Raw genomic sequence first — 12,092 nt, forward strand, 5'->3', positions numbered from 1 at the left:
GAGAGTAAGAATTATGTTTTTCTTCGACATGTACTGTACAAGTGCAGTGTCAACCCACATGGAACAATTTACAGGCTCAGCACCTACATATCAAGCCTTCGTATTATCAGTGCAACCCTCAACGTTCCAACAAATTTAGTCCTGCACAGAGAATAAGAGTCATCCTTGTATTCTAATTCAGTTTTAGGTCAGTACCGTGACATGCCAGTCTATGGAAAAAACGCGTTGAGTGATAAGGAAACCCAAAGGAGGAAGCATTGCACACAAGCTCATAGCCTCAAATTGAACCTCAGCCTCCCCAGACTATTTTTGTCGAGGCTTTGGTTGGTGGAATTCTTACTTATACTGTACATCTTCTCTGGGGACCAAATTCTGGTCTCTTGTACACCCATGTAAATCTGGAATAACTTCACCAAAAGCAGTGGAGTTACCTTGGATTTACACTGGTGTAACTCAGGTCAGAATCAGGTCCTGTAACTGTGTAGAGGGGCTAACTGATGATGCAGCTAAATGAAGAGGTTCACATGGAAAAAGCACTTGCTTACAAGTCCTGAGATTTTCCTGGCTAAACTATTGTCAAACTGTGAGATAAGACCAACGATTTGCAGACCTACCAATTTCTAATACTTGTCTTTAGCTGTTTATTCTGGTGTGGGTGGGTGCGTGTGGCAGCGTGCTCAGGTTTTTGTGGAGTGGGTCTTCTTCCCTTCCTTTAATGAGCACCAGTTCTACTTTACAAAACACAGCTTAATCTTTGGAAAAAGAAGTGGAATGATAGTTATTTTTTCCTCTAATGCATTTACACCTGTATTTTGTCTCTGTACCACACAAACTGGCAGGGCTAAACAATATTAGATAATTGTACCTGTCATATACTGCACATTGTGCATTGGGGGAGACAATTAATTGCTGGGCTTCTTGCCTGCAGGTTAAGCAGCGATCCCATCATTTGACTGGGAGGATGCCATTTTCCCTCCCATTCTATACTGTATTCAGCCAAGCAATGTGAAAGAATTCATGTACAGCTGTGCTGTGTGAGTGGGCGGGCATCTCATTCAGTAATAACTTCTAATTTATACAGCTATGAATATCTACTGCTATAAATAAACAGTTCTGACTGGCTTTGCAAGCCTACTCAAAGTAGAGAGAGAAACATCATCTTGGCTTTGCTGTTTTAAAATGTTGTGCAAAAGAAATGTAAGGCCAGCTCCTCTTTTGGTGTAAATCAGCATAGCTCTATTGCAATCAAGGGAGCAATGTCAGTTTATACTCATTGACTCTGATGCATCATGTAATTTTTCTCCTCTTTGGCTGTGTTTGCATCAGAGAGAGACCCAAACTCAAGCCCAGGGGCTGATCGCTCGGAACTATGGGGACAAACTATTTTTCATCCTGAATTTAATCTCACAGTGCAGGTCCCATATTTCCCTCTTAGAGAACTGAGTAGTGCTACCCTTTCTATAGGATTTTTAAAGCAACCTATAGAATTCTCCTCCACCTTCTGTAGCTTTGCACCAAGGTTATGGAAGTAATACTCTGAAGACAGTCTGACTGCACATGTGTAGTTTAGGGTATGATTTGCCATGAAGAACCTCTGACTGGTGGTGATGCATGAGAGTGAAAGAACCAGTCTGGGCTCTCGGGGCCCAGAGGGAATTTGAGGGACTGGCAGTTAGGAAAATACATCTCCTTGAATACAGAGCCCATATGACATGGAAATCATTGGGACACAATGAACATACAGCCTCCTGATGCCTTTTTTACAGAGTCTCTTTTCAGGGAGAACTTCACTTTAGGAAGAGAAAGTTTGAGAAAGTAAACTGATTTAGTATTAACTGTACTGGAATCTATTAAACATCAGTAAGTGTGCACCAAAACCAGTGGGCCCCACCATATGAAACCAGATCAAATTATCTTCTCTTTAGGAACACTGGGATCCTGTGTTTTGTTGAGCCGACCCCCTGATATTTCTATTGCACATTAGTATCTATTTCATTTTAATATTTTGATACTGAACTTTCAATATATTATTTTGTTACTTTCTACAGTAAGTCTCAATTTTCTCCTTTTCTTTCTCCCTTAATTCACTGCCCTTTTTTCTTCTGCCTGCTTCTCCCTTCACTTTTTCCACTGATCATCTTTTCCCCTTCTAGCTAAATCTCCCTGTTGTGCTCCTCCACTCTCTCCCTCTAATTCAACCAGAGGAGGTGCTATAGTCCCCTCACTAAACTTTGAAGTGAATTGTGCAGTAACCTAAAATAGCTATGGATGCATGGATCTCCATGGTATGCAATTTAGTACTGGTATGTTAAATTCCCAATCCAGAGTGTTAGCAGGTGCACAACATGTGAGAAGAACAAAGTTTGTATGTCCACTTTGCTTTTGTGTATTATTCCCGGACAGCTAATCCATACATGTTTCTCTTTTATGTTTTGGTAAGCAGTAGCAGCACTCAATGATGCAAACAATACTCTCGTGCATTGACTGTGTTATAGTGCTGAGCTATCGGCATTGCAATGAAGTAATAGTTATCCACAGAAGTACTGCCAACTAATTTTAAATTGTCATCTAAATGCATCACTAACAATACAGAGATATTCTTTTACACTGACTATTCAACTACACTTTCACTCCAGGACTGTTTTTGTTTGTTTATTTGGATTTGCAAAGCATCTTTCCAGTGCTCTTGGTATTAACAAAATGTTGAGGCTAATAATAGAAATCAAGTATATCAAGCAAGGTTAGTAAACATGTGAATGTAATATAATTTTATGGCAGGCAGCTTTATGTTAAATACTTTCAATTAACATACTTTCTGTCAAAACAATCCTGCAGTCAGTAAAATTACTTAGCTTACTTTTGCTTCAAGATTACCTGAAACCAAAAAAGAAAAAGTGTTGAGTTCTTGTTAGAAATTAAGAAGAAAAAGTTATATATATAAATATTCCAGAATCTTGCCTGTTGCAAAAATGGTGGGTTTTATTATCTTTTATTATCTTTCTAGTTTTGGAAGTCATGGCAGTGTTAAAATTATTACTCTTTTTTTATTTTTCCATCTAGACTTCTAGAAAAACATTGGGTGAGCCAAACAAGTACTGAGTAACAGGTGCTTGCTTTCACGGGGCATTTAAAGATGTGATGCCAGTCCCACTGCAAGATCATGAGGTAATTTATTTGCCAGTTACAAGTTTACCACAGACATATCCTAATGTATATTGTGTAAGGGATAAGAAATCTTGTACACAGATATATGCATTTCCTTATTCGTAGCAGTTGCTTTGTTTCATAACCATCCTGTAAAATGCTATCATTTAATATTTTCCACCAGTTTCCATGGTTATGATGATAAAATGGATTCATCAGAAGACACAGTACGTTGGAGAAGGAGTGTAGCACAGTGGCATTTCTTTCCCTCTACTTCATGGCTTCAGAATTCATGGAGGGAGCACTCCTTTGAAAAGAAAGCTTCATTTGCCCTTCCTCTTGTATTCCAGTATTACTACTGTATCTCCTGTTCAGAGGCAGAGGGGAACAAATTGCTAATCAGAGGCACAAATCGAAAAGTTAATGTATATGTGAAGCATGTTAGCATAGTGATAGACCAGAATCAGCCCCTGGAGTCTCAGCACTCCTGAAGTTGAGTGGGGTTGGCACAGGGGTAAGAGTTGAATTGTGTAGTTTGGACCAATCTTTATTTTCAAGGTAGGAGGGAAGACAAACTGCCTGGCACAAGTTAGATTATTAGCCACTGAAGAAGAATTTGAAATGCACCATGGGCCAAGTCCTGGTGCCACTGAAAATAATGAGTGTTATAAAAAAAAAAGTTTAAAAACAGGAAAATAATGGGTGTTCTACTATGGACTTCAGTGGGGAAAGGATCTGTCCCTATATTAACTGGATAAAATAATATTTTAAAATAAAATTCCTGCAAGGACTTTGGAGACCAGACATTATCTTCTCTCCCCTCCATTTTCTATATCCCAGCCTGACACTTGCTGTTAGCCAGTTGGCAAATCACTCTGTTGGCCTTCTAGTTGCGCTGGATGTCCAGTACCTGGCAATGATTAACATAGGTCTTGGCAAACTTTTGCAGCCTACTTACAGTATGGCAAAAGGCTCTCCAGCTTTACAGATGGAGATGAAGTGAATGGGTCACATTATAGTGAGAAAAGAGGAGAAAATCTATACACCTTCCCAGGGCTATTTCACCTGGCATGTCACTAAATCAAACTATCTGATGCCATGTGGAAGATTAATGACAGATTTATACTTATTGCCCCTGAAAGAATTAATTGTGTTCCACTAAACACGTATTGCAAAATGGACAGAAACAAAGACCAATAAAATATAACTCTCCTGGGAACACCATGAATGTGGCAACGGGTTGGTTTTTTTCCCTTTAGTGAAAAGAGCGACATTGGAATGATTGGTGAACCACAAAGGCATTTGACACTTAAGATGGTAGTCTGAACTGGCCAAACCGTTAGAAGCCTCTCCACTCATCTTCCCATTTTTCCTGCCCCTTATCCTTTACTGTTAACAATCGTCCTCCTGCTTACCGAGAACATTTTAGAGGACGCTTAGTGGCCCACTGCCCTAACCTCCAAGAGCATCCTTTGCGGGGAGGCTCTGAAGCTCTTCCTCCAGCAACAAAACTGGGTTCCACTGCTGCCCCTTTTCAGCTTCCCTGGTAGAATGATGCCAGATTGCAGAGCATGCAGGAAGCATCCTGACATACAGCAACATTCCTTGCACAATATCCTAGCAGAAGAACCATGTTAGACTGGCCAGTGCGAACAGGTATCTCATGCATAGGAAAAACAGGAGGTACTTTTACTACAGTGGTCATGTACTCTTCTCATGGGTAGTCACCTATCAGGGATGGTATGGGTTTACTTGGCCCCACCTCAGCGCAAGGTGCTGGAGTTGATGACTTCTTGAGGTATGTTCCACCTCTGTGTTTCTATGATTCTACATGCTGGCTGGTGTTTGTATTTATATGGTTGGCCTCTCCTGATGGAATCATCTTGCTTGCTCACTCAAGTGTTTGCGATTATATCACCCTCTAGTGGATGGTAAATAAAGACGTGATAAGCCTTCTTAACACTGACAGGTGATGAAAATCCTCTAGAGATACAGGTCTGTCTTTCAAGAATAGAAGATCCAGATTCTTGAACCCCAGTGGTCATTTGTGGTTTGAATGACAAATCTGAAGCGTCTATAGAGAGAGAGCCACAGACTAGTTACACAACTATGGCTGACAGAGGAGACAAAGACAGACTAGGCTTTTGGCTCATGAGTGCTGAGACATTAATAACACCCTTTTAATTCCTGAAACTTGAGTCCTTTGCTCTACTGCAGATGTATAGAGCTTGTGGAAATAAATAATTATTTTACTAATGTAATGAGGATACCTTGCTCATTTACTCTTCAAATGTACAGGGAGCAGAAATGAAGGTATTTTCTAGAAAGAAGGGTCTTTTTTTTTTTTTTTGTCGGAAAACTAAAAGCGGACTTATGTAGAAAATCTCAACTGTAATAAAGAGAAGTGGAACTTGGATCTAGCATGTTAGTTTCTCAGAGAACACAGCCATTTTATAGTTTATGTAAAATGTTACTTTCTGGTGAGGCCCACCCCTGTATAATGCTAAAATTTGCCACTTCCCTCCCTCTAGGGAGGTTCACATCCTTACAGCTTATCATTGTAGGTACTGCATTCTCAATTCAGCAGCAGTTCAAGGGAAAATGCAGCCACTGGAAAGCTTCAAGCTTGCACCCCTAGGTTAAAATACCACTTTTTAACTGCACTGAGATATGCCTTGCCACAGTGGCTGTGCTTCCTAATAGTTCACCACATTGTACTAAGGAAGTCTGGCTTTACAAGCTGAAGAATGCAAACATAGCACCCATAAAATGTGCAGTCCCTAAACTTTTTATACCTGTCTATGAAATAGCATGCATACCATACAAACACTACTATACCAAAAGACAATTAAGATTACGATCATGTTCCATAAGCTCCGGCATCTTAAAATTTATTGAACTTTCTTTCTTTTTTCTTGCACAAATCATGTTTCAGTTAAAAATTCCACTCAGTTTCTACAGGTATAAATGTGCAGTACCAATGACATGCTGGAAGGCCTTTGATTCTGTAGCTTCACAGAAACTCCTGCATATGCAGAACGAAGGGATTTTTAAGCACTCATAATTTTCTCCAACTCAAATCTGATTTTCACTTGACCAATGGAAGGCACAGCTGCAAGCAAGGGACTATGACCCTGCTAAATTTTAAGTTTCAAACACTAGTTACTGATGCTTCAGAGCTCTTTAAAACAAACAAACAAAAGTTACAAAAATCTTTTTCTAGCAACATGAGGGCATTTTTATCTCCCACAAGTATTTCCCAAATCAAACAAACAAACAAACCTCTCTTTTTCTGCCCAGCTGACAATAACTCTGCCACAGATCAGCCAAAATGATATTTGACAAAATTATAGGTATCTGAAAGTGATGGTTTAGAACAACAATTCATTAGCATGCTTAACTATAGGCATTACTGTATGTTCTGCCTGTAATAAAGACTGCATGAAGGTTTGGTATAGTATAACTAGTTTACAGGAACTCAGGTGGGGTCACACAAATAATCTGTACATAGTAGCCCTGATCCTGCAAATTGTTCTGTGTAGGTAGATGCCTGCCCCTGTGCAGAGCCCCCATCAGTGGGGCTCTGTACAGCCCAGAGGCCCTCCCACATCCTACAGCTTGTATTTTCTCTGTCAGACTGGACTGTTGGTCCTATAAGTCAATATTCTGCCTTTGGCACTGAATAACACCAGCTACTGCAGAAGAAAATTTAAAAAATTGCTTTATGTACCTGAGCCAATTATTCTGTTGTACATTGTGGGGAAGGGATATCCTTCTTGAGATTTGGTGACTGGCCTACATCTCAAAGTTTGACATCTGACTACTGGAGACGTGCAAAAACTCCTGAATCTGATTCACAATGATCAAGGCTTGATGGACTTTCTTAGGAGTTCCAGAGCTTTCACAATCACAGGCCACACGTTGTTTGTGTTTCATTGTGAACTGGACAGGGCATTTCCTGTGACTGTGTGAGAACTTGCTCAAACCATAAGTAGGTGTTACAGGAGTGTTCTTTGTCGGTACATCTGTCAATAGTCAGTTAATACATAAGATGCCAGTAGATGACATGCAAGTTTATGTGGCCTACTTCTTGGGATTTGATGGACCAATAAAATTACTTGTTGGTCTGCTTTGCAAATGGCTTCCCTGATGCAAGGTGCTTCACAAGTTCTTAACATGGTGTGAGAGTGGAATCTGAATCCACACATCCATACAAAGGCCAGAAAATGTCTTTCTTTGTGCAGCTCTTTACATCAGTTCTTACCCATGGTGAAATCTTGTGAGGGGAGAAGCCAAGTTGTTAGGATTCACAGGCTGGAGTTTGAAATAAAACAATACATTTATACTGTGACACACTTTATTGTGAGGAGGTGATCCTTTGAGTAGCTTTGTGCAGTATAATTACTTATAGGGTGGATCACCTGTATGTTTTACTATGGTATTGCTGTGCTATACTATAGTGCAGTAGTTCTCAACCAAGAGTATGCATACCTCTGGGGGTACGCAGAGGTCTTCAAGGGGGGACATTAACTCATCTAGATATTTAGCTAGTTTTACAACAAACTACATAAAAAGCAGTAGCCAAGTCAGTACAAACTCAAATTTCATACAGCCCATGACTTGTTTATACTGCTCTATCTACTATACACTAAAAGGTAAGTACAATGCATATATTCCAATTGATTTATTTTATAATTACATGGTAAAAATGATGAAGCAATTTTTCAGTAATAGTGTGCTGTGACCCTTTTGTATTTTTATGTCTGATTTTGTAAGCAAGCAGTTATTTAAGTGAGGTGAAACTTGGGGGTATGCAAGACAAACTAGTCTCCTGAAAGGGGTATAGTCATCTGGAAAGGTTGAGAGCCACTACTCTAATTTAGAAGTGATGGAGGTGGCAGAGAAGGGAAACTGAAGGCTGAGGGGCAGAAGGTGCACTAAACCAAGGAGAGGAGTGCAGTGGGTCAGGAGGAGAAGTGCCACGAAAAAGACCTGTCTGCCAACTCTAGGACCATCTCAGAGTACGAGCTGGTATGTCAGCTGCCTGTGCACCTTGCTCCAGAGGTGCAAGCCATGGTGTAGGTGAGAATCAAATGGGTACCAAAATCTGTGAAGACAACTTAATTCCCACTACAGGAGGAGTCTGAAGAGACTAGCGGGTAGCAGGAACTCACATAGCACTGAACACACCCTCTAAATAAACATACGTTGACAACGAACAAGCAAATATATATCCTATGTATGTTAGAAAGACAGTTGTTGTACCCAATCCATGCCCAAGGTACTTTATTCCAGGTCTTCAACCCTCATGTAGTTAGCTGTTTAGTCCTTTGCCCCAGAATAAACCACACCTGTGTGCTTGCAGGCTAGCTAATCACAGCTAACTCTCTTAGTCCTTGTCTACATGGGGAGGTTGAACCAGTATAACTTTCCTTTTTCTAGAGACAAGGTGGGTGAGGGAATATCTTTTACGGGACCCACTTCTGGTGGTGAGAGAGACAAGCTCTCAAGCTACGCAGAGCTCTTCTTCCAGGTCTGGAAAGCTACTCAGAGTGTCACAGCAAATTACAAAGGTGGAACAGATTGTTAAACATAAGGAGTTGACAAATGTTCCTTTTTCTATCAGAAATTGCCCTGTGTTCACATACAAATTATTTTATATCATTTAGTCTCATGCCCTAAGCCAGGATAATTAAACCATTTAGGAAGCAACTTTAGTTCTAACGTCACACCTTTGGTTGTTTGCCTCCTTTCCGAGCAAGTTCCCCATCTAGCATCTGGGCCTTTAAATTTTAGAGACGCAGTTAGCTGCAGGCCTATGGAGGCCATTTTACAAGCAACTACTGCTGACTACCAGAGGCTGTAGCTTCTTCTCCTGCAACCAGTGAGTGTTTGATCTTTTTTCCTTAGTGTGTGTTTTCTAGGTTAAGTTTTACTCATTTCTTTCAGGGTAGATATAAGCCACTTGTCTGTCTTGTATGAACATACCAGACACTTTGCGGATTTAAAGCCCCCAACTGTCTTGCATGGCTTCTCCCTAATACATGCATTTAAATCTCTTGCAAAGTAGCTATCTGGTGATAGCCAGTAAGGCAACAGGCATCCCAGATAGATCCTACTCACATCCAGCTCAAAGTAGAGAAGTAAAGAAGTTAGAAAAAGGTTTGCAGGTCTGCTGAAGGAAAAAGAAAAGAATCAACTGTTTCTCCAAATGTTCAGATTGACACTAAAGCAGGGCCTACACCAGAACCTCAAATCATAACCCCCTCCTCACTATTTTTTGGGGAGGTTTGGATTCAAGGACTTTGATCTGAACCGCTCCGGGTGGTTTTGTGTTCTGTTGAGAAAAAGCCCTGGAGAGGAGCATTTTATCCTATTTTGGGGTTCCTCTTTCAGTTTGATGGTTGAAATATTGTAAAACCTGTTGTTCTTTTGATATTTTCTACCTATCAGAAATGGCTCGTGCTTCACTTTTGGATGCACAAATGGGTCAAGTTCTCAGGTGGTGTGAACGGTTACCCAGTTTGGGATGTCCACATTGCCCAACAATATTAGAAACTTTTAGCATTTAAAAAAAAATTATTAGTACTATTTTTTGTATCTCTCTGCCTGTACATTTGGATTGCAGTAGCTACCTTGAGTCCAAGCCAAAGCAAAACAGAAAATAACATATTTTTAAGACCTCAAATGCTACATAGAAGAGTTTGTCTGGAAAAAATAAAACAAATTTAAGGTCTGCTAACTCTTGGCTGTCTAGTTGTAGAAAAGCATATTATATTATCAGAAAGAGCTCAGAATGCAGGCTCAAAAAGGTACAGTGCCTATTTCTCTGCTGTGGTGCACAAAATATTGAACCTTAAAAACATCATATGTTCAGGGCTGGACTTTGGAATAATTCTGGGGCAAACATGCATGTTGTGTGAGGAAAGAGGAAATTTTTTTGTGGCCAATGCTTTTAATTTTAAGAAAAGTTGTGTTTGCTTAAAGCTGCTAACCAGTTAGAACTGTAGGTAGTTCTGGGATAGATGGATAAGTGGGCAGAGTACAGGTGAGACTATTAAAGGTCTGTAAGAGATGCAGTTCATCACATGCAGTGGGCATCAGGACTAGGAATCATCAAAATTTTACATTGCAATGTTTTTGGACACAAACTAGGTTTTTCACAAAACGAAAATTCTCATGGAAGGTGGTGGTGTTCTGTTTTTTTTAAAACTGAATCCATCATAGAGTGAAATGTTTTTGGTTAATCAACAAAAAATAAAAAATGTCCACAAAGAAAATGTCATTTCCTAACCAGGTGTAATCATGCCCACATATGTGGTATATATGTGTACATAATTTCAATGGATTAGATAAGTATCCAAGATAAATTATATTTGATTGAGAAATTATAAGCAATTTTAAGTAGTCTTATAAGTAACATTTTATATTTATGTTGTCTAGGTGAACAGCTGAACTCAGTCTCTGCACAGATGAGTTATTACTGACATACTGAGCTACTGACAGGAACCAAAGCCCACCTCCAGACTAACCCGCGGCATTGGTGGGTTAAAATCGATTGCTCGGGGATCGATATATCGCGTCTAGTCTGGACGCGATGTATCGATCCCCGAGCGTGCTTACATCGATTCTGGAACTCCATCAACCCGAACGGAGTTCCGGAATCGACACGGAGAGCCGCAGACATCGATGCCGCGCCGTCTGGATGGGTGAGTACCTCGATTTTAGACATTCGACTTCAGCTACTTTATTCACGTAGCTGAAGTTGCGTATCTAAAATCGATTTTAATACCCTAGTCTGGACGTGGCCAAAGATGAGCCCAGTGTAACCAGTAGTTGTTAAGATAATGGCTGAGAAAGTCTGTTTCAAAGAAGAGAGATAAACAAAGAGATGAGGTTTAATGGCCAGTGATGGAGAGGGATAGTAAGGAGAAAGCAAACCAAGGGGGAGAGGGGTAACCTGATTGGGAAGGGACAGAAACCCGTTGTCATTGGCACCAAGGCTGGATATGGTTGTTAAAGAAGGAGAGGGAAAGAGAAACTGGACTCTGAGGAATTGACATGCTAACTGAGAGACCCTGGCAGTCTGCAGGACAGACACAAATCTCTAAGGACATAAGCATATATAGTATTCTCTTTTCACTCAGTAGTACCTACAAGGCTTAAAGGGTGGGTATAATCTTTGACCTAATGTATTTTATTCTGCTTATCTTTGAATTACTTTGGTTTTCTTGACCTTCTAATCAGCTTTGCCTTATTTCATTTACCATGATGCCAAGGAAACAAATGTCTAATTGCTGTCGAGAAGCAAGAGGGAGGAAAAAGTACCTGTCCCGGAGCCCTCAGTCCAAGGCATTGGGCAAAAGACTGCCCAGTCCTACAGAGTGCCCTGCAGATGCTAACTACAGTCAGTAAGGAGCTTGGGAGAAGCGTAGTGAATTTCAGTAGTGACAGGCATAAGTGACTGAAGGGCACAATAATTATAATGAAAAGCTATTTCTATATTTGCCAGTAGGATTCTAGGCATACCATTATATTTTTCCATAACAGTAAAGGTTAAATAGTGGCATAAAGTCACTGTCCTGCTGAGGGAGCAGAACAAAATAACACCCTGATGGGAGTTCAGAGAGGCATGGCACCTCAGACTGACCTACCACTTCACCCTTAAGTTCTGTGCAGCATTCACTCTTCTTTGTGGCACACCATTTCTGTTGGCCAGCCCAGAGAAGGGTGGCGCCATGGCTTTGCATTCTCTCCACCCTTCCCCAGTCTGACCCTAGTCTCTAGAATGGGGTTGGAGGGGTAACTTGCGCCTGAGAAGGAGCCAGAATTTACCTATGTATATTGCCAACACAGTAATACCTCAGCAGCCCCCCTCTTTAGCTCCCCGCCACCTGCCAGCAGTCCTACTGATCAGTGCCTCCTCCTCCTTCCCCATGCCTCCTGCG

General features: G+C 40.7%; 1 protein-coding gene and 1 long non-coding RNA gene across 2 annotated transcripts in view; one reads left to right on the forward strand and one right to left on the reverse strand.

Annotated features, from left to right (window-relative positions):
- Positions 1–12,092, forward strand: part of LOC127045541 (uncharacterized) — a 146,919-nt gene that overhangs the window by 46,443 nt on the left and 88,384 nt on the right. The window lies entirely within an intron of this gene.
- The window catches only part of ADTRP (androgen dependent TFPI regulating protein), a 47,860-nt gene continuing 36,924 nt past the window's right edge, over positions 1,157–12,092 (reverse strand). Inside the window, exon 6 of the mRNA XM_050941663.1 lies at positions 1,157–3,511. Coding sequence (XP_050797620.1) covers positions 3,468–3,511 — 44 coding nt within the window. The 3' untranslated portion in view covers positions 1,157–3,467. The remainder of the gene's footprint in view (positions 3,512–12,092) is intronic.

This window comes from Gopherus flavomarginatus, chromosome 2 (assembly GCF_025201925.1).
Source record: "Gopherus flavomarginatus isolate rGopFla2 chromosome 2, rGopFla2.mat.asm, whole genome shotgun sequence".
NCBI classification, from domain to species: domain Eukaryota; kingdom Metazoa; phylum Chordata; order Testudines; family Testudinidae; genus Gopherus; species Gopherus flavomarginatus.